This window comes from Lacerta agilis, chromosome 11 (assembly GCF_009819535.1).
Source record: "Lacerta agilis isolate rLacAgi1 chromosome 11, rLacAgi1.pri, whole genome shotgun sequence".
NCBI classification, from domain to species: Eukaryota; Metazoa; Chordata; class Lepidosauria; order Squamata; family Lacertidae; genus Lacerta; species Lacerta agilis.
In genome coordinates this window covers 23,674,493-23,697,283 of record NC_046322.1, presented here as the reverse complement: position 1 = coordinate 23,697,283, position 22,791 = coordinate 23,674,493, and the positions used below count along the sequence as shown (strand labels likewise).

Sequence of the window (22,791 nt, the reverse complement as noted above, 5' to 3'; positions counted from 1 at the left end):
ATTTTTTCCCTGGTTTTTCCCCTTTAAAAAACAAGTGCGTCTTGTGGTCCGGAGCGCCTTATGGACCGAAAAATACGGTAATACCCCTCCCCATTCTCTCACTATATATAAGGGCCTGGTGACTTCTGTTTCAGTGTATCTGAAGAAGTGTGCATGCACACAAAAGCTCATACCAAGAACAAACTTAGTTGGTCTCTAAGGTGCTACGGGATTTTTTTTATTTTTTTATTTTGTTTTGACTATGGCAGACCAACATGGCTACCTACCTGTAACATACAATGCTGCTATATTTAAGCAAATGTACATTGGAGGGCACTCTGAGTCCTAAACAACATTTAGACTGAATCTGGTGTACCTCCTAACTGGACTTAGTTCTTGGTTCTTATTTAAAGCATCAATCCTATTGGCCAGTGAAGGTGCCCCACAGTATCAGTTTCTCCTAGGCAACATAATACCACAGCTATGGAAAAGCTGGTATTTGTAATAAATTACACCCAGTACTTCCTCAGTGCTACGACACCTTTTGTATTATATCACAACTGTCAAAAGAAAAGTCAAGAGCGTTGGCCTATTGTACAGCGATGAGATCCTGGATTGGCATCAGTTGATAGTATCTTGCCCTGAGTTTGTTATACTGCATTGGTAACAAGTGACCATTGTCCCTTATCCTGAGCAATGGTTTGCTTGTATACATAGGAAACTGCTTTATACGGAGTCAGACCATTGGCCTATCTAGCTCAATACAGTACTGTGTTATGGTTTTGGAAAGGGGACATTCCCAGCCCTACCTGGAACCTTCTACATGCAAGGCAGATGTCCTACCACTGAGCTACAGCCCTTTCCAGTGTAAGGACTGATAAGATTAGGAAACCTAAAGCTTCATCTACTAAATGCATTAGAAACACAGCCTCACATAACTGTGTATGATTCCCCCCCCCAAATGGTTTAGGCTATGCCCATGTTGTAAATATTACATATTGCTCTTGGAACAGTTAAATAATGCAACAACATTAACCTTATTTAAATATCTACTTTAAATAAATGATACTTTAAAATTGGCTTTGTTAATCTGTGAACCTATTGAAGTTTCTTAACAATAAGCATCTAAATTGTAGGGTAGGCTTATATATGTTAACTGAAAAACACGCAAATTATTTGGCTCCAGGTCTATCACATTGCACTTGGACACATTATTAAGTAGAAACATGATGGACAAAGCAACACTGTTTGATTCTAAAACATAAATATTTGGTCTACTTTCATGAAAATTGTCAGAGAAGAGTTAGAGGTATCCAGTTTCCCAGAGGGGGGAGGGTTCACCCAAGGGGAGGAGGAAAGCAGTGAAGCTATTAGAGGAGAGCAACAGGAACAACAGGGAGGGCCCGGATGTTCACAGGAAAGGCAAGTCATAGCTCAGATTCTGAGGAAGGAAGATACAAGCCAGCTATTGCGAGGAGGTTAGAAAAAAGAGCGGAAAAGCGAAAGGAACAACGCGTTCACTATTTTGAGAGTTGCTGGTCACAGAGAAGCAGAGCTCAGAAGATATCTGAAATAAGTGATTCTGAGGAGGATAAAGATAAGAACTGTTTATAAGATTGTTAAATACGCAATAAAAAGTTATAAAAGAGCAAGAAGCGTCTGCATGGTGATCTGAAGAGGATAACAGCCAGCCCTGACAAAAATAAAATTTGCTACTTCTGCATATTGTTTTAGCATATGAGAAGCTGTGAACTCGTGAGACTGCAGCTCATGTTTAGCCAAAGTGAAAGCTTACAGGAGTTACCACATTAAGGGTTCACCACTTGTGAGCCAATAGTACAAACGCACATGGAAATCTTGCATAAGATTTGTAAATAATTTGAAAGTACTGACATCAGTTTAAGTGATATACCAGCACTAATGTTTCTTAATTTAAACCTGAAATGAATGGAAAATGTCTCTGAATTCTAGAAGGTAAACATTTAATGTTTTTACAACTTAATACCAGTAGCTTTGTCTATTTCCATGAAATCAATTCCACTAGTAATGTAAAGAAGCTTCAGTGTTTGGAATCTGAGCTATCATTTCTAAAAATGCTGCTGAATTTTCAAGTGTATATATTTACTGTGTGCATAATATCATAGTTCAACGATTATCAAGAAAACAACATTCTACTCTTTTGCTTATTAACATAATTGTTCATCTAATTTCTGATGCTTTGGCAACGGGCCCCTTACTTATTACGGATACTGTCCTTGGGGGGCATCCAGGATCCAGGCTGAAAAGTGTTCGCTGTACTGACTGGATCTTCAGATGGCTCATTCTTTCCAAATTGAGGGGCTGACGCATGACCTTTAATCTGAGTTTGAAGTGGTTCTGCTACAAGCCCCTCTTTGTACTCTTTCAACTGCAGGAGTCTGTCCTTTTCATAAATATCTTTAATCTTATTCTTCATTTCTTCTTTATAATCCTCATTCTTAAGAATTTCCTGTGAAAAATGCAATAATGCATTTAAGTGACTGAAAGAAACAGGTGAATGTCTCACAAGGCAATGATTTAAACAAAGTAATTTTTAAGACAGAAATCAAAATCCATCCGCTGGAATAATTTCACTGTTTTAATTGAATGAGTCTGAAAGTATATTTTAATTCTAATATTTATATACATATCAAAAAGATTTTTCAGTATCAATATCTCACAATGGATAAAAGCCCTATCAAACAAAATGAAAATTCATGAGATAAGCTACTAACACTGAACATGTTTCTCTTTATCACTGGGTTTGCAGGCAATCCTTTACATAAATGAAACACAACACAACTTTTTTAAAGGTATCTTACTTTTTTGTATGATTCACATAAGTGTGGTACATGTGTATTCACACCCAATAATTAAATTCAAACAAATTTGCAAATATTATTAAGTACCCCGCCCATTATTTGTACCCTGCCCATCTGGCTGGGTCACCCCAGCCACTATGGGCAGCTTCCAACAAATATTAAAATATCACAGATTAAAAACTTCCCTAAACAGGGCTGCCTTCAGGTATTTTCTAAATGTCAGGTAGTTATTTATCTCTTTGACCTCTGATGGGAGGGTGCCACTACCGAGAAGGCCCTCTGCCTGGTTCCCTGTAGCTTTGCTTCTCACAGTGAGGGAACCGCCAGAAGGCCCTTGGTGCTATAGGAAATATAAAATGTGTGCAGCATATCGTCAATATCTGCTCTGCAATTTGATTTCTATGCTAGGTCAATAATCTAGAAAGAACCAAATGGACTTCATTAGAGTTTAGATATTTCAACATAGAGAACAAATGTAAAAGCTTAGCACAAGGCAGTGATAATGGTCCCACTGGAACAGAGGGGGGATTAATTGCTCATGATCTGGTTAATCGACTTCAGCAGGTCCCCTTGGCATCATGCTGAGATGAAGTCAGTAAAGATATGAAGGTATCTAAAGCACCAAAGGGTTTGGCAATGTAAGTAGTGTGTATTTAGAAATTAAATGATACATTTATGTATATATAAAAAGTGCACTTTCTGGATGCATGCCAATGGGAAATAGCGCATAGTATTGTAAAATGTCGCTTCATATTGATCACAGTGCTGAAGATACGTAATTCTACTGCACCCACTTAATTATCAGGAAGGTAAAAACAAATACAGTGTGCTTTTTATAATGCTTTCCACCCCAAATTAGTCCAGACATCCAAGTTTCTCTGTGAGGTAGGGAATGCTGCCTCCATTCTGTTTGAGGCATCACAGGCAAGGATGGTATCAAGTGTTTGCATAAGGGGTAAGTGCTTTAGCACTGGTATTTTCAAGGGTTTCAACTTGCAAAAATTGTCACAATCTAGTATTAGCAGTACCACACGTACACATTTTGGGGTGGGGTGGGGTGGGGTGGGGTGGGAGAAGGGAACAGGCTGAAGCAACAATCACTTGCTTAGAACCATTTACTTGAGATCATGGGTACTGCGAGATTTGAACCAAAGAACTCTTGGGCTACAGCTCCCATTCTTAGGGAAGATAAAGTCTCAAGGCAGTCCCCTCTACAGACATTCTACATCTGCTTCGATTCAGCAAAATAACTCCATCCTGCAACTTCAAGCCAAGACTTCATAATATATGCACTGTTGCAAAGTGCCTGGACTATTACAAACAGATTAATTAAAAAACTCTTGCATAATGAAAATATTTACTGTAACACTTTACCAAAAGAATAGTGTAAATATGCTGACTTCACACCAGTTCAGTAATTTTCTGAGATAGAAAAGGAAAGGGGGTTGTAAACAAAACAAATATATAACATAATTTCACAAGAACCTAGAGAGAGTGAGGGGGGAAATGACTACAGATAATCAAATGACTCTTTGCCAAATTTAAGCTCAAAATAAAACCAAATCCCATATCAAAATGAAATTGAGATTGCAGAGTAATGAATCTCCATTATCACAATGTAATAAACCTAACTGTGTATCTAATGCTGGTTGAAAACAATTCAATTGACTTCAATTAACTTACTAATTTTTCTAGAATAGAAAGGTCAGGTCCTTAAGGAATACAGATATTTGCAGTAACATTTGGACTACAGAGAGGAGGGAGGGAGGAAGGAAGAGGTGACATTGACCAGGCAGCTACAGAGAAACAGTGCATATCCAAAGAAACTCCCAGATTACATTTTATTTCATTTTATCTATGTGGGATTTCCAGTCAAAATCATAAATGCATGATTGCCAGACAGGCACATTGAGGGGCTAGCACTCAGAGAATTCCTGAATCAATATAGAAGGGACTGTATGAGGTCACTTCCTTAATGCTCTGGCAGGAATTTCTAAAAAAAGAGAGATGATCATACGTACTTCCTCCCTGGACTACATTGTTAGGTTAGGACCGTTAGGTTATCTTTGTTACTCTTTAGACCAGGGTGTGTATGTATTGTCTGAGTTGCTGCCTGCTTAAATTGTAATTTGCTGTAGCATTTATATAGTCTGTCACCTCTATTTCATATAATAAACCAAGCTTTCTTTATTCCTTTCGTGTGCAAAATTCTTGTGGGCATACGATTAACAGTTATTACATAGTCATAACAAGCACACGTCAAAATCCCAATGAAAGATCCCAAACCTCTCATTGGTGTGTATGATTATATGTGAGTGCTTGGACATGCATGTGGATTTATAACACATAGTGTAACACAACAGCAGTCCGCCCCACCCACAAAACCCAATGAAATCAAGAAAACCGGGGACTGGAAATCCAGGGGTAGATGTTTGTATGCGAGGAGCGTGAGCTTAGTTCTGGTACTAAAAACAAATACTCAGGCTGAACATGTGCTCAAACAGTGAGGGGGGAAAGTATTTGATCCCCCGCTAAATTTGCCCGTTTGCCCTCTGACAAAGAAATGACCAGTCCATAATTTTAATGGTAGGTTTATTGTAGCTGTGAGAGACAGAATAACAACAGGAAAAACCCCAGAAACCCAGAAGACAAAAGTCAGAGATTCATGTGCATTATAATGAGTGAAATAAGTATTTGATCCCCTATCAACCAGCCAGATGTCAGGCTACCTGGTATCTTCACTGTATGTAACGAGCTGAGATTAGAAGCACCTGCTGTAAGGGAGAGGTCTTACCTGTAATCCCAGCTCGTTACAGTACCTGTACAAAAGACACCTGTCGACAGAAGCAATCAACCCAGCAGATTCCAAACTAGCCACCATGACCAAGACCAAAGAGCTGTCCAAGGAGGTCAGGGACAAGATTGTAGACTTGCACAAGGCTGGACTGGGCTACAAGACTATTGCCAAGCAGCTTGGTGAGAAGGTGACAAGAGTTGGTGTAATAATTCACAAATGGGAGAAACACCAAATAACTGTCAACCTCCCTTGGTCTGGGGCTCCGTGCAAGATCTCATCTTGTGGAGTTGCAATGATCATGAGAACGGTGATGAAGCAGCCCAGAACTACATGGGGGGAACTTGTCAATGATCTAAGGGCAGCTGGGACCATAGTCACCATGAAAACAGTTGGTAACACACTACGCCGTGGCGGACTGAAATCTTGCAGAGCCCGCAAGGTCCCCTTGCTCAAGACAGTACATGTACAGGCCCGTCTGCAGTTTGCCAATGCACACCTGAATGACCCAGAGGAGAACTGGGTGAAAGTGTTGTGGTCAGATGAGACCAAAATTGAGCTCTTTGGCATCAACTCAACTCGCCGTGTTTGGAGGAATGCTGCCTACGACCCCAAGAACACCACCCCCACCGTCAAACATGGAGGGGGACATATTATGCTTTGGGGGCATTTTTCTGCTAAGGGGGCAGGACACCTTCACCACATCGAAGGGACGATGGATGGGACCATGTATCGTCAAATCTTGGGTGAGCACCTCCTTCCCTCAGCCAGGGCATTGAAAATGGGTCGAGGATGGGTATTCCAGCATGACAATGACCCAAAACACATGGCCAAGGCAACAAAGGAGTGGGCTCAAGAGGAAGCACATTAAGGTCCTGGAGTGGCCTAGCCAGTCTCCAGACCTTAATCACATCAAAAATCTGTGGAGGTAGCTGAAGGTTCGAGTAGCTACAAATCAGCCTTGAAATCTTACTGACTTGGAGAGGATCTGTAAAGAGTAGGACAAAATACCGGTACCTCCTGAGATATGTGCAAACCTGGTGGCCACCTACAAGAAACGTCTGACCTCTGTAATTGCCAACAAGGGATTTGCCACCAAGTACTAAGTCATCTTTTGCAAAGGGATCAAATACTTATTTCACTCATTATAATGCACATCGACCTCTGACTTTTGTCCTCTGGGTTTCTGGGGGTTTTCCTGTTGTTATTCTGTATCTCACAGCTACAGCAAACCTACCATTAAAATTATGAACAGGTCATTTCTTTGTCAGGGGGCAAACAGGCAAATTTAGCAGGGCTTTCCCCCTCACTGTATGTGTTCTGTTTCTGAACATTAATTGTGTCTGCCTCTGGGGATCCATGGGGCTTGAGATCCAAATCCCCCGGCACCCCACCCCAATGCCCCTTAAGGGCTTTCCATGTATTATTGCCAGCAGAATTGCTTGCAGAACCTTTCTGCCCCTCTGGACACAGCTGGACTTCCAAGGTGGCAGAGAGACATTTACATACAATGGGGTGAGGTGGGCATGGTAGACCTGCATTTTAAAAATGGGAAATTCATACATTCTCCTATAGAACATATAGTTTGGATGATCTATGGACATGCTTATATTAGCCACCATTTCAGAAAAAGCATTTTTTTCCTGTGTGAATGTCTCTTCCAAGAAGGCATTTCTAAAATGCAGTTTTAGAATGTCCTTATATTGAATGTAAGAATATACATATTTTCAAAAAAAAATCTCCTGCTTGATCAATCAGGAACAATGTTTTGATCAACCAAGAGGCTTTTAATTGATTGGTCCAATCAGTCAATCAAACTAAATGATAGTCTATCCCCTAAGCTTGACTGAATTTAAAAGCAAGACAATCAAAAATCTAGTCTGTGCTCCTACTGTCAACTAGTAAAAATACTTCTAAATCACATCTCAAGTTGGTGATGGCGAATAGAAATTCTATGAAAATGAACCTCCATGATTGAAGTTAGTTTTCATCATGCCTCTTCTGAAATAAATAATATTCTTATGATCAAATAAGGAAGGCGGGTATGCACTGCAGTAACTAAACATAATGTAATTTCCAATATAATTATTCTCTTCTGGGGGGAGAGAATAATAATTTAAACTTTATGCTTATTACTACTCACTGGAGTACATTTTCCTCCCTTGACAAGGAGGCTGTCAAAACAGATAATTATGGAAATGCTAGAAATAGTTTGAAAGAAGACAGGAGCTGTCACAAAAAGTTTCTTCTTTTTAACATTTCACCTTGTATCCAACTGTGCAATTCAGAAGCCATTTAGTTTTTATTACTGCATAGCAAACACACGGTGCATTAGAAATGAAAAGCAGTTATTTACTGTATTTTCTATTCGAAGCCACTTTCAGACTTCCCATAGTAGCTAAAGGAACTTACAAATGAATTCAATTTCACATTAAAATGCAACTTAGAGTTTGCTTTAAAAAAAAAAAAAAGCCCACTATCTCCAGCCTTAAAGAAGCAGAATAGCTTTTTAAAAAACTTAAGTCTAACTCACCAGATGGCATTCAGCTTATTCCAATGAAAACATCAGAGTACATTAGAAGAGCCTTCCTGGATCAGCACAAAGACCTATCTGCTCCAGCATTTTGTTCTCACAGTAGCCAGCCAGATGGATATGGAAATTCTGCTCACAAGCAGAATTCTCCTGCTCAAGGTCCTCAGCAACTGGAGGCTATATAGCCACCATAGTATACTTTATGAAATTATCTAATCCCATTTAAAAGCCATCCAAATTGGTAGCCATCACTATATTTTATGCTAGCAAATTGCATAGTTTAACTACGAACTGTGTAAAGAAGTACTTTATTTTGTTTGTTCTATTATCTCCCAATATACAACTTCACTGGATGACTCCAGGTTCTAGCATTTCTGTAAGGGGAGATGGAGAACAAGGGCTCAGCTAAATGCTACACATGAACTCTTGCAACAAAAACACTTGCAAACAAACCACTGGAGGAAGATTTGAAGCAGATGGGGTACTTAACTCTTAGCTTGCCCACCACTTCTCTACTCCAAATCAGCAGCCAGGTTGGGTTGCTTGCTGGGACAAGGTGGTTTGAGGATATAACACCAATCCTGACCAGACAACACTGGCTGCTGATTAGTTTCTGGACCCATTTCAAAGTGCTGCTTCTGACCAATAAAGCCTTAAGTGACTCAGAACTGTGATACCACAAGGACCGCCTCTACCCATATGAACCAACCTGGATTCCGCAATCATCACCTCAGGCCCTTCTCATGTGCCTCCTCCACAAGGCCCAGAGGGCTGCAACATGAGAAAGTGGGGGGAGAGAACAAAAAGGACCTAGAGGCCTAAAAGGCAGCATATCATTCACCCAAAACAGCACACAGTGCATTGTTGTGCATTGGTATGATTTGAGAATGATACCATGGTGCAACACAAGTGAGACTTCAGTATAGAAGTCCAGGGAAACCCAAGATCCATTTCACATGTAACACTGGAAAGCCATGTGTCCCCCCATCTTGTTTTTGTGCACGAAGAACTGCTTTCTGACTGAAGTCATTAGGCAAATAAAATAATCTGTAGTTTCAACTAGATGCAATGTAGTATCTCTTACCTCAAATGTGGGTGGATCTTTTCTTTTTTTCCTAATCCAAGCTGCAAAAAAATAGTAAAACAGAGGTCAAACATTTTTTTAAAACTGCTTATAATTGTATCTATAGTACAGACTATGTATCTGAAGGCCAATTAAATTAAGGACTTGAATGCCAGAAGGCAAATGGACTATGAAAGCACATGGAGATTGGTGCTAGATGGCTCTTGCAGTGAGAGCAGCAGAAAATAGCAGTTATCAAGAATGCTAGAAAATTAGGCATGACATCAACACATAGCACCCACAGCATGTCCCCATTCCACAAGCACTTGAGTTTCCACTTTCTAAACCTTCACCTGACACCACTATACACATGAAATGCACTTCCACACACAGAAGGTTTAGGAACTGGTTTTGCAATAACTGAAACTGAAATTTTCAGAACACCAAATGATTTGCCACCAAAAAGCAGCAACTCTTTCCTCCCATTGTAGCTGTCTTTGCTTTGCTGATCATAGTTATTACTAACATTATAGCAACAGCAATAACTGTAATTAGTTTATGCACAGCCAAACAATGCTGATGGTGCTTCTAGACCAATGTTCCTTCTCAAACTCTTTCCTCCCATTGTTGCTGCCCTCCTCTAACTCCTTCTCAATTTATTTACGTGCTTCAAAAATGTAGTGACCAGAATTGGATATAAAGGAAAATATAATTAATTAAACATGAACCTGCTTACATTCAAGCTGTAATTTTATTCCAACATTTATATCTATCCTTTCAATATCATACTTACAAAATGAAAACATATCAATAAATTAAAACACAGTATTAAAATTACCACCAGCAACAACAAAATAAAACAGCACTAAGGAACAGTATAATAAAATCATTATCTGCACAAAGCAAAAAACAGGATCTGTGCCAGTTCAGCATAATTCCTAACCCTAACCCTAGTTTATTAAAACAAGAATGAAAGTTAAGCCCACATACCTCTTCCTAATCTCAACTATCATGGTGTCTTCAAATGTGTTTGCAGTTGTTTCAGTACTGCCAACTGTGGTTTAAAATCACATTACATACCTGAACATGAAACCATCTTGGTTAATGAGCCAAAATCAAACCACAAAAGAGGTATTGCAGCTTAAAAACCCTCTTTCTTGTTCTTACCAATTGTCTTTCTATTAGTAAAGTGGCAATGAGGTTGAGGATTATCATCATAAAATGAGAATGAAAAAGAAGCAGTAATACTAATCACAAAATCTAAGGGTTAAAGGGAGTGCATTTTTTACTGTTGATTTCTCTAATATTCTTATCTACATACTAAGCTCTGAGTCAGAACAAAATGTAGTTAATGTGATTTTACTCTTATTTTCATTTTGGGAATGCCTCCTTATGACAGGCATTTCCAATATTATTTATTTTACACAACGTATAGTCTTTACAGAGTTGAACAGAGGATGTTTACAAGAAGCTTAAGTCCAGCCAATCACAAAGTTTCCATTAATATTGTCCAAAAATACAGCTTCTTCAAATCCATAAATTCTTTATCTCATCTTTATTATTGCTTAGCATCCATTCCCCCATATTTTTCCTTTACTTTCACCCAACCTCTTCTATATGTGCAGGACAGTAAAACCTCCATTGCAGTTTAGAAAAATCATTGTTGATGTGAAAGCAGACAAAATCTTTGCAGTTATTAGAATTGTTCTTTGCCCTTTCAGCTTGAAAATGCATCCAGTGCAATCAACTTCTAGGAAAACATTTACATAAATCAGAATGCTTTCATTCAGTCTCAGCCAAAATAGCTTCTATTTGGAACAGTATAAAAGGCAAAGAAAACACACACACACACACACACACACACACACACACAAAGTCCAATTCTACAAAGTTCTCATCAAACCTTTTGTAAATCCACTGACTGCAATTCCAATTTTCTAATTACATAGTTGTAATTAATTATATAAATATGGTATGGTACTATCCACAGTCTGTGCTTGTGATAACACTACATTTGTCTGAAAGGAATTTAGCAAGATAAACTGGACATTTCATACCTTGAGACCTTGGCATTCTTTCATCAGCACTCATTTGCATTCTCATTAGTATGCATGAGATTTTCATTGAACTTTAAGGCTTCTACTGGCATATAACGCATTGTAATGAGCGTAAAAGTGAGCATGCAAATTAAAACTCCCATTAATCACTAAATGGTACCCATTAAAAAGAGAGAGAGTGTGAAGGACTAGAATAGACAGGCTGTAAAATGCAGCATGAGGCACACAAACTCCTAAATCTTGACGCAGAAAATGACAGATACCTTTTCATGAGGACCAGTGACATGTATGAAGAAGGTAAATTACTAGATACAATAAGTGACAATTTAGAATAAAAATGATAAAAAAGGTTATTGACAACCTGCACCCACAAGATAATGCCTTTGGCAAAAGGCACATTGCTTCCTTTCTTGAAAGGGAACCCTGACAGAGCAAGGAAAGGTGTTACTTACACATGTTATCCATGCTAACTGGGGACTCATTCATGTATTTCCTCAAACCATGGTTGTCATATTGTTGGTCTGGACATGGGACACTCATGTTCAAACGCTTAGTCTGCCATGAAGCTTATGTATTGTGTTCATGGAGAAATAGCCTAACTGTACCTCTCAGGATTGATGACAGTATTGGGGGGGTGTTGTACACATCCCCGGCTCTTAGAACAGAGGGAGAAACCCCCACAAAAAACTGTCCACTTAAACAAATGACATGCTGACTTCAACTCCTAGACATCCCAAAAGTCTAAAAACCCTATCTTCAGAACAAGCTTCAGTCCTTGAGGAATTCCACAGTCGAAGGACATCCACCAAGAATATTCTTCTGTGTACCAGTGTCATAGATATATTATTATCAAAATGCATTCCTGATTCCTATGAGCAATCACAATGAAAGTGAAGGGAAGGGAAATTGGATCAAATGGTACTGTGTTTCAAGGTTTGCTGGTCAAAGCAAGCCTGAAGAAAACAGACTATAGAAAACTGGGGGAGAGGGGCGTACTGGAAGCTCATTCTGATAAAGAAGAGAGCCATACGTTTAGTTATAATCCCATAAACTATCTGCAAGGGCACCCCACCCATCACCTCCTTCCAAATCTGTGCAATCCTGTTCATGTTTTACAGAACTGGAAAAATATGAAATCCCACAGGGAAAGCCTTAATGATGAGCAACAGTTTTCACTATCTAGTATTGTTATAAGCACTGAGATAATGTAGGGAAAATGCTCTGAACATTAAAAAGTTATATCAATCCCAGTACAGTATTATTAAAACCTACTTCTTTCTCCTATTACAGAAACAGCCCCAGATAAAAAAGAGGGAGAATACAATTCTCATTTCCTCCCACCATTTCCAAACAGAAGATTTCAGCAGTTAACATGTTAACTGGAAAAAATCCAGTTAATGTTGTTCTTTGCATTTAAGCACCTACATTTTTCTCTGCTCTGTCATAAACAAGAATACACTGCACACCTCCTCTGCCCAAATAATGGATGGGGAAACAAAGCAGTCTGAACATTTTCTTCCCATTCCCTGAAAGGAACTGTGCTTAAAGAGAGAAAGAGGCCATTGCCTATTCATAACACTTTTTATTTCCCTTCTCTTCACAAATCCTTCCAATTCAATGCCACTATAATCACAAAGGGAAAAAATGTTATGGTAATTATAAGCATGAGCAAGTGTTGTGTTAAAAATGCAAATGCTGCTAATAAAAGTATGCCTTGCCACACATGGTTTATTTTCTGTGCTGGAAAGCCAAATAAACTGCCCAGATTTGCAAATGTATCCTACGCTTCAGAAAGCCATAGGAAAAAGGCATTTTGCACTTGTGTCTTCTTTTCTTATCCGTGGTCACTTAAAACAAGGCCATTTTCTCAATCCCTAATTATAGAGTTATGCATTGTTTTTATGCTACTTGATGTTAAATCATATGATGCATTTTAAACATATGTACTTTTTACTTTCCCTGCTTAAGAGCCATACTTTCGGGGTTCAAAAAGAGGAAAATTAGGTGGCATCCCACCTGCATAATGTACTTCCACTTCCACAAGCAGGATTTTTGTTTCTTCTCCTCTATGCAGCTCTTCATGCACTCCCCAAATCTGCTCTGGGGGCTTGGGGGAGCCTCTGAGACATATGAGTGGCAGTGGGGAAGGGAGGAAGGGAAATTCCATTGCATCTGCTGGTGCAACACTGGATCTCACCCATTGTGCTTGAGGTTAGACAGAAAATTCAGAGATGGTGCATCAAGATATACCAGTCTGCTGCAATAGCCTTTTCCGTGGTTCCTCCACCTGCCACAAAGGACTAAGGGAAAAGTAGTAACTGGACAAGCCAGAATGATGGGTGTCAAGTGGAAACAAAATTTGACCATCTTAAGAAATCTTAAGGCAAGGGCTAGGCTTAGATGCTCTTTCAATTCAGACTGGGAGAATTACAAGTCACTTTATCATACATTACTTTGGCTGTCTCAAGAATGTATTACCTTCCCATTCTGTGGGTATGTCCCCCGCTTCATACTGGTGTTCTTTTATACCAAAAGCTTCTACAAATCTTCTCTCTTTAATGAGCTGACCTATTTCAAAGAGAAAAAAGGCTGATTAAGAACATTACATAAAACATTCACATGCACAGGTGAACATTTGATATTCTTCAATGCTATTACTTATATAGATATTTTGACTGAGAAAATCATATACTCTTTTTTTCTCATCACTAGGTGTTGTTTAAATCTGGGTCTGCCTGCCTTCCCATCTCTTGTTTCATGGCTTAACCCCTCTGCAGTGTACACACACACACACACACACACACACACACACCATTTTCTCTCAAGCTAGCTGTAATAATGGAAGTAAACTAAACTAAGCTGGGAGAAAGTTGTGTGTAAAATTAGGAGTGGGTGTAGGTAGGGTTCAGCCCCTTTGCCACAACAAAATAATATCCTGCACTGTTGTTGGGTGTGTAAACCCGGATCTGCCCAATCAAAGATGAAGTTGCTTCTACTTTGCATCAGAAGAAATGAAGCTACACTTTAGACTTCAGAAATAGACTGACTAAAAACAGTACAGTAAGATTTCAACCCAGAACAGGGTTTAAAAAGCCCTTTAGATTTCAATTCCATGCAAGTTTATATTTGCTATTGTACTGAATGGGACTTAACCAGGTAAGTGTGCATAGGACTGCAGCCTTAGTGTGACCCATTAACATCTCACTTCTTTTTACCCTTAAAAGAAAGGGGAAAGGAGGGTGTTATTTCTCTACTTTATACAGTACTTGATAATTTCTTCCACTCTACATATTTTCTGTATCATTCTAGTATTGGATTTAAAGGGAAACAATTGTACAGCCTTTTAGTAGGAAGTCACATATATTAAATGTTTTGAAAGGAAATTAGAAGAGATTGATTGACTTTGGTAGAGCATGAGACACTTGATCACAGGGTCATGGGTTTGAGCCCTCCATTGGGCAAAAGATTCCTGCATTGCAGGGGGTTGGACTAGATTACTAGATTCTATGAATCTCACCCCACTTCTATAGCTCTACCCCCAAGAGCTACAATTTTAGCAAAACATCTGAGAGGATGTGTGATCTGTTTGGTTCATTGTCAACATATGGCACCACTGCTAGACTGTATCTTGCCTTAAGGAACATTCTGGGTAGAAGCAGCCACTCTCTGCTTTCCACTGACTGTTTTATTTATCTGGTCAACAGTGTAAAGCACTAAGTAATTCTATTTTATGAAGATATATATTATTTATAAATGTCTAAGAGACAGTTGCTTTGTAAACAGTGTCGTGCTGTTTGAACATTACTTGCTTTACAAATGAAGTAAGGAAAATGCAAGGCTGTATTAACTCCTCCTAAAGTTATGACAATTATTATTATTTATTATTTATTGAATTTATATACCGCCCTATACCCGGAGGTCTCAGGGAGGTTTACAGAAAAGATCCAACATAAAAACCACCATATATATATAATCAAAATAAAAACAACAACCCAATAACCCCCCCCCCCCAAAAAAAGAGGCACATTTTAAAAGGGCATAGGTTAAAAAGGAACATTTTTGTCTGGCACCTAAAGGTATATAATGAAGGCGCCAGACAAACTTCCCTGGTGAGAGCATTCCACAGAGAGCCACTGCAGAGAAGGCCTGTTCTCGTGTTGCCACCCTCCAGACCTCTTGAGGAGGCACACAATGAAGGGCCTCAGTAAATGATCTCAGGGTCTGCGTAGGATCATATGGCATGAGGCAGTCCTTGAGGTATTATGGTCCTGAGCGATTTAAGGCTTTATAGGTCAAAACCAGGACTTTGAATTGGGCCCGGAAACTAATTGGTAGCCAGCGCAGTTGGACCAGGATTGGTGTAATATGTTAAAACTGTCTTACTCTGGTGAGCAACCTGACCTCTGAATTCTGCACTAGCTTGTTTCCAAACAGTCTTCAGAGGCAGCCCTACATATAATGCATTGCAGTAATCTAAACTTGATGGTACCAGAGCCTAGACAATAGTATTTAGGCTATCCTTGTCCAGTTAGGGGAGTAACTGGGCCACCAGCCGAAGCTGATAGAAGGCACTCCAGGCCACTGAGGCCACCTGAGCCTCGAGTGACAGCAAAGGATCCAGGAGTACCCCCAAGCTACAAACCTGCTCCTTCAGAGGAAGTGTAACCCCATCTAGAGCAGGCGACCTCCCACCCATCTGGTCTAGGGAACCAACCACTAATAGTGCCTCAGTCTTATCTGTATTGAGCTTCAGTTTGTTGTCTCTCATCCAGTCCATTACCGAGGCAAGTGTTTCCACATGCACAATGACTTAGTTGAACTGTCTTTTTAGATTATGAGCCTGAGGGGAAGGAGAAAGTCTTAGTAGTGACTTTTGTAAGCTGCTCTGAGAGCCCTTTAAGCTCAAAAGCAAGGTGCAAATGCTGTATGTAAATAGACCCTAATTTCAGAGGATGGGGTGGCTATGAGAGCTGCATGTTTCCCAGCACTTGCTCCAGATACAACTTGTCACTGACTGGAACGGGGGAAAGGAAAATTATTTCCTTTCAAATAGCAGCAGCAACAGAGGAAGAAAGGGGCTGGGTCCCACAAATGCACTAGCTGCCCCTGCTGGGAAGTTCAGGCGAGGGCCATATCTCTGGAATATAGCACACTCATACTGTGAGTATAAAGATTACTCAAGCACCTTGTGGAGACTGAGTGTATCTACTCATATTGCCACAGGTCACCAGTGCGTCCTGTACAAGTACCTGAGCGACTTAAGAAGAGCTCTTTTCCTATCTTGGATGCTTCCCAGCACATAGACACGCTTTTTATTCAGCCACTACACACCCTGCGGTACCTTAGATACTAACCAATTCCTTATCACATGAACTTTCCTAGTTTCCACTTCATACACTGGATGAAGCTGACTTTAATCCACAAATGCTTATGCCATAATAGGTGTGTTGGTCTTTACGGTATCATAAGACTCCTTGGGGTTTTTGTTTTTGATTATGTAGCACCACACTAACATGACTATTCTGAAATTGTTGTCACGTGAACCACTGTTGTCACAAGGCCAGTTAATTATTTTCATTTCCAAAATAAACATGCGAGACATGCTACAGAAGACTAAGAAATGCAATTAATGCAAAATAGACACAAATATCTATGTTTATCTACATATAGGAAAGGTGCTACTATATACCAATTAACAAGATGCATAATTAACTCTAATCATTCAAATAGCTGAAAATACATGCTCTTCAACTCATTTCTTATTGAAATATTTATCTCCAAAATCAAACAGAGCTGAATATTATCCTTAGATTAAATTCCTGCAGTTAAACTAAGTCTGGCAGTAGGATTTTTTTTTCTAGTTTTCAAGATTAAGGAATTTTGGGATAGAAACCACCAAATTTGTTACTAATTTCAAAGCAGTTGTTTCATTTATTTGTGGCATAAATGCTTTGAAGAAGAATGGAGGCACTGATCTAACCAAGGCCAATTAGCAAAGTTCATGGAATAAAACAGGATTTGAACTCAGATCCCTACACATACTCAGTCCGTGTCACCACAATGACAGTGTTAAACAAATTCCTTTCAGGACAATTATCATAGACATTCAGTATTACTGAAAAATCAAGCACCAAAAATGCCAGCTGTCCATAGCAATCTTCCACCTCACCATTCTCTTCACCACTCTCTTCCTCTCATGTGAATTTTCCTCAACCCCTCCCCACAAAATGTAAATACAGTTAATGTTGACAACTGTTGCCTCTTCACATAGATTTGTTAACTAGATGGTTAACAAATCCTGATCAAGAAGAAACTCTAAATGCTGGTTTAGCTTCAACCATTGTAAGGACAATTCTTGGCATATAGGGAATCTAAAGGGGAAACAATACATATGTAGCACATTTTTGAAGGAATTCTATGTGCAATTTATCCAACTGATTATTTCCTGTAATTTTATGTGTTTGAAACGCCACTGCAAAATGCAGCATGTTCATTAGTGTAGTGGTTAAAGTGTTGGACTAAGGACTTGGGAGGCTAGGGTTCAAATCGTTATAGCCAGGAAGCTCACTGGATGACCTTAGGCCAGCCATTCATTCTCAGCCTAACCTATCTCACAGGACTGTTGTGTGGATAAAAATGGGGAGGAGAAAACAATGTGCATCACCTTGCAGTCCTTGGAGGAAAGGTGAGATATAAATGTAAAAGTAAATAAAAATAAAATAAATAAATGTAAATAAAAATTGTTTCAAATTTAAAAGAAAGAAAGAAAGTTACATTCCACCTATTTATTTCTATTTTATAACTATTTTATTTGAAGAAGAGATTTACAGGACAATCCTAACTGGAACAGGGAACATTGGGGCCAATGGTGCATTCAAAGCTTTGCTGGCTCCTGCTGGTGGGGAAGCTATCCAGTTGGAGCAATAGAAAATGACATTTCAGGTTTAAGGTGCTCGTGTTGCTTTATTTAAGACACTAAAGTATACCTGTATGTTGATCTCCCTTCTTTTACAGGCAGAAGAATTAGTCCTGTAGTTTTCTCATTTTTAGCAACACTCTTTGTAGTTAAAATGTGAGGATTTAATACCAAGGAATGCTGAAAAATACTCTAGAGAGATCAGACTTAAAACCCACCTGGGAATTGCTCTTCTTTGAAACTCATTTCAGCTCTCATCCATAATGAAAACTGTCCTCTGCTCAACATACCATTGCAAACCATATGAATTGTTGCATAACGGTACAACTGAACATAATCATTCTTAATTTAGAGGGAGTAATTTTTATAAATAATTATATCATGCTTCTGCCAGCCAGTCCATTTTTCAAAGATTGTCAATTTACTTCCACTGCTAGTGTTTGCTACAATGTGCAGGTATTTAAAGATTAATAAGATTTTTGTGTTTGCAGTTTGTTTAGTCCTTGGATATATTCTAACCCTTCTAAAAAGAATGCGGAGAAACAGATATGAACATGTGAAATCATCTCAGAAATGCTAGGGCTTCAAGAACCTGTGCACGAAACACACTTTTGTTGCTGTTTAGTCGTTTAGTCATTATATCAGTGCTCCTAGATAGATCTGCATTGGCTTCTTATAGCTGACCTCCTAAAAATCACCAAAACTACCTCATCACCTTTTTCCTCGCCAAAGACACCTCCCACCCACTAGAACTCATAAAAACCACACTTCATCCCTCCCTGTAGACTTTGTCAAACCTCCACAGTTTGCCAGAAGAAGAAGAAGAAGAAGAAGAAGAAGAAGAAGAAGAAGAAGAGTTTGGATTTGATATCCCGCTTTTCACTACCCGAAGGAGTCTCAAAGCGGCTAACATTCTCCTTTCCCTTCCTCCCCCACAACAAACACTCTGTGAGGTGAGTGGGGCTGAGAGACTTCAGAGAAGTGTGACTAGTCCAAGGTCACCCAGCAGCTGCATGTGGAGGAGTGGAGACGCGAACCCGGTTCCCCAGATAACGAGTCTACCGCTCTTACCACTACACCACACTGGCTCTCTCACCACAGGGCCACCCACTTGCCTGGGTCAGTCATTTCCTTGCTTGCCTGAGTTGCCCATCCAGGATGTTTGCCTACCACTAACCCCAATTCCTTCCCACCCACCCTTTGACACTGCTGCAACAGCCCAGCAGCTCTGAGAGCTCAGTTGTTGTCACATTTTGTTTGTTGTTACATTTCTAAATCAGAGCTTTCCAAACGTTTCATGTTGGTGATACACATTTTGGACATTTATCATTTTTACTAGCAAACCAGAGGTTAAACTAACCCCTTTCCAGCCCCAGGAGGAGTGCAGGGAGTGTTCATGTGACACACTTACACACTGCAGCCAACACACTAATGTGTCATGACACACAGTTTGGAAAGCTCTGTTCTAATTAAACGTTTTCAAACTACACACACACACACAGAGAGAGAGAGAGAGAGAGAGAGAGAGAAGGAGAGATACCCCTTGGAATCTGCCTCCCTCCCCTGAAAGGCAGCTCAGCTGAATTGGACCTTACTCTTCAGCATCATAGCCACTATATCATATACACTGGTATTAATGAAATATAGAGGTGGGGATACAATATTCCCAGTAGTGTGGAAAGTGAATTGCAATTTTGTTTGTAGGTAACAGTGAAACAGCAATTATGTTAGTTCTACGAGCTACCTGTCTGTAAGCAGGCTTACCTGCCTCATGTCTTCAGGATAGGGTGGGACAAATTCAAAGGATCAGTTTAAAGTCCTGAGAGTATAGTTTGATGAGAATGTCCACATTATGCATGAATATACATGTAAATCCCTTAGCAATTAAATGAAATGGCTATAGTCCTGAAATGTTTAACTTTCCAATAGTCTTGAGACATGCAATTTTTTAAGAAACTTGGATATTAAGGGAGTTCTATTCTCTCAAGGATAATAACGACAATATTATAGCCATAAAACCCAACACCTAATAAAACATTTAACTTTTTCCCTTTCTCTCTATGGAAACATAGGATTAAAATTTTACATTTAACATTTTAAAACAATAATAAATCTGTACAATTATTTTTAATTCACTAATTGTTTTATGAGTATTTGAATGTCAGAGCAGTCTCTTCTTGGTTTATGGCTTTTAGACATACATTGTTTTTGCTTTGCAGAAAAACCAATTTCAGAGCTGAGAGGAAGAAGACTGCAGTGGGGTGTGGGTGTCCTATAACCTAATGAAGATGACCTACTTTTATGTGAGCATAACATTCATCTTCTAGAATGGGAGGTTATTACAAAATAAGATTACCTGAATGATAAATCCTCTATAATTACCTGCAAGTGGCTTATTTTTCAGTGTTGGAACATTTCTGATTTGTGGATGCATTTCGCACACTCTGCAGATGACTAAACATATATTTAGATATCAACTCTAGACATTTTTAGTTCAAATCAATTGGGGGGGAGAGTAGAATCATTCCCTTCTGGCTGCCTATATTTTTCGTTTAATCCTGGTCAGTGTAAGACCTTATTACAAGTAATTTGTCATTATAAGTCTGAAGAAAAATGCTAGCCTCACAATTTTTGTCATTTCCCCCACACACTTCCCTTCAGGCTGCAACTGTTGATGGGCTTTATGGAAATATAAATTCAATCAGCAGCTGCAAATTTCATGAGACGTCCATCTTCATGCTGAATTTGTAACTGAGTGTCAAAACAATCTGTGGATTCCTCCCTGATGAAACGCGCATTGAATTGTAAATTTCTGCAATTTTCTCATGTTTGAATTTAAGGGGCACTAAAATAGAACTAGCTCACATAAAGCATATATCAGCTTAGGACAGGTAAAAAAAAATTTCCCATAGTATTCAAAGAGTTAATTTTTTATTTTTTTAAAAAAAACTATGAACAATATTGGTCCTTTAAAAAGCAATACAAAATTAAACTACATTGCAAATTTTATTCCATTCAGAAATATTGAATAATAAAAGATGTTCAGTGGGCTTTTTTACGCTTTTCAGATAAGCTACATGCTTTATCTATTGTTGTCACTGTTCATTTTCCAGAATCTTGTAATGATTAAAATCCAGAAATTAGCTTGGCAAAATTTATAAAGATTCAATGTGTCCAAACAGTTAAACAGTAGAGTAGGAAAAGTTTAGTTTTGAAAGGGTGCTGCCTCCTCCTCTTTGATATAAATCTTATTTTTAATTAAGTGTTGATGGAAGAGAAAATTCAAAAATATAAAAATTAATTTAAATTTCTAAAAAGACAGGGAGGGAGGGACGCTAGTTCATAGTTCTAACTGTTCATTGTTCTCCTGGGCAGCTCTAAAAGATGGCAATTTTCTATTCAAGCTGCTATTTCTTACAATAGCTTAAAGAAAATGTGTAAGAGACAGAGCATATTATGTCAAGTGAAATATTTTATTTTAGAATGGAATGTCTCTTTCTCCAAGGATATTCAATCCCAAATATGCAAAGTGTTGTTTTCCCTTCTTTCCTCTTATTACTTTTCCCTCCAGCAGCTGTGCATGACTTTAAATATCTTCTCAACAATGCTGATACAGTGGTACCTCTGGTTACGTACTTAATTCGTTCCGCATGTCCATTCTTAACCTGAAACTGTTCTCAACCTGAAGACCACTTTAGCTAATGAGACCTCCTGCTGCCGCTGCGCCACCAGAGCACGATTTCTGTTCTTATCCTGAAGCAAAGTTCTTAACCTGAAGCGTTATTTCTGGGTTAGCGGAGTATGTAACCTAAAGCGTATGTAACCCAAGGTACCACTGTACTGCTCACTGGATCCCTCACCATCCACTCCCTGCATGTTCTCTGCTTTTCAATTTTTATTACAGAATGCAGAGATACAAATGGTAATTGCCAAGATTTTACCACACATAAGACATACCACTTTAATAGACTGGTTACTTGGGAGTAACACAGGATCACTGGGATCAAGTCTTGGCTTGCATGATACACCATTTGTTTGAACTATTACTACCACTTTTCCACCCTGATTCCCAAAATGGCAACAGGATATCATCAGAGAAATCAGGATGGGGGGTAATGCTGAGGATAAAATGGAAGGGAGGTATTAAGATGGGACACCTTGCCCCAAATCATTCAATGGATATACACAGTGGCTTTATATAGATGCTGTTCAGCACTGGCAATAAAATAGTACCTTGGGGCACTCCACAGCATAACTGCCACTCTCCAAAAGCATGAGCAGAAGCACTGCAACACTGTTCCCCTAGCTCCCACCTCACAAAGCTGGTCCAGAAGGATTCCATAGTTGGTAGCACCAAAAGCTACTGAGAGAGCAAGTAATAGGGTGGAACTCCCCTGTCCCTCTCTTGATCAAGGTAGTCCATCAAGGTGACAAAGACCAATTTCATCCCCAAACTGAGCCTGAACTGAGATGAAGACAGGAATGGGTCTAGATCAGGGGTAACCGATGTGATACCCTCCAGATGTTATTCAGCTACAACCACCGCAGTTACCTTGGTCAGGGAAGCTGTCAGGCAGCAGAGTGAGAAATATACCAACAGGAATCCCAA

The 22,791-nt window shown here is 39.2% G+C and overlaps 1 protein-coding gene across 2 annotated transcripts in view; it reads right to left on the bottom strand.

Moving 5' to 3' along the window:
• Nucleotides 1–1,940: 1,940 nt before the first annotated feature.
• Nucleotides 1,941–22,791, bottom strand: part of NDUFAF2 (NADH:ubiquinone oxidoreductase complex assembly factor 2) — a 46,417-nt gene continuing 25,566 nt past the window's right edge. For both annotated transcript variants that reach the window (XM_033164738.1, XM_033164739.1), the window contains exons 2-4: nt 13,745–13,834; nt 9,231–9,271; nt 1,941–2,467 (exon numbers count right to left, since the gene is read on the bottom strand). In XM_033164738.1, coding sequence (XP_033020629.1) covers nt 2,213–2,467; nt 9,231–9,271; nt 13,745–13,834 — 386 coding nt within the window. In that variant the 3' untranslated portion in view covers nt 1,941–2,212. The remainder of the gene's footprint in view (nt 2,468–9,230; nt 9,272–13,744; nt 13,835–22,791) is intronic.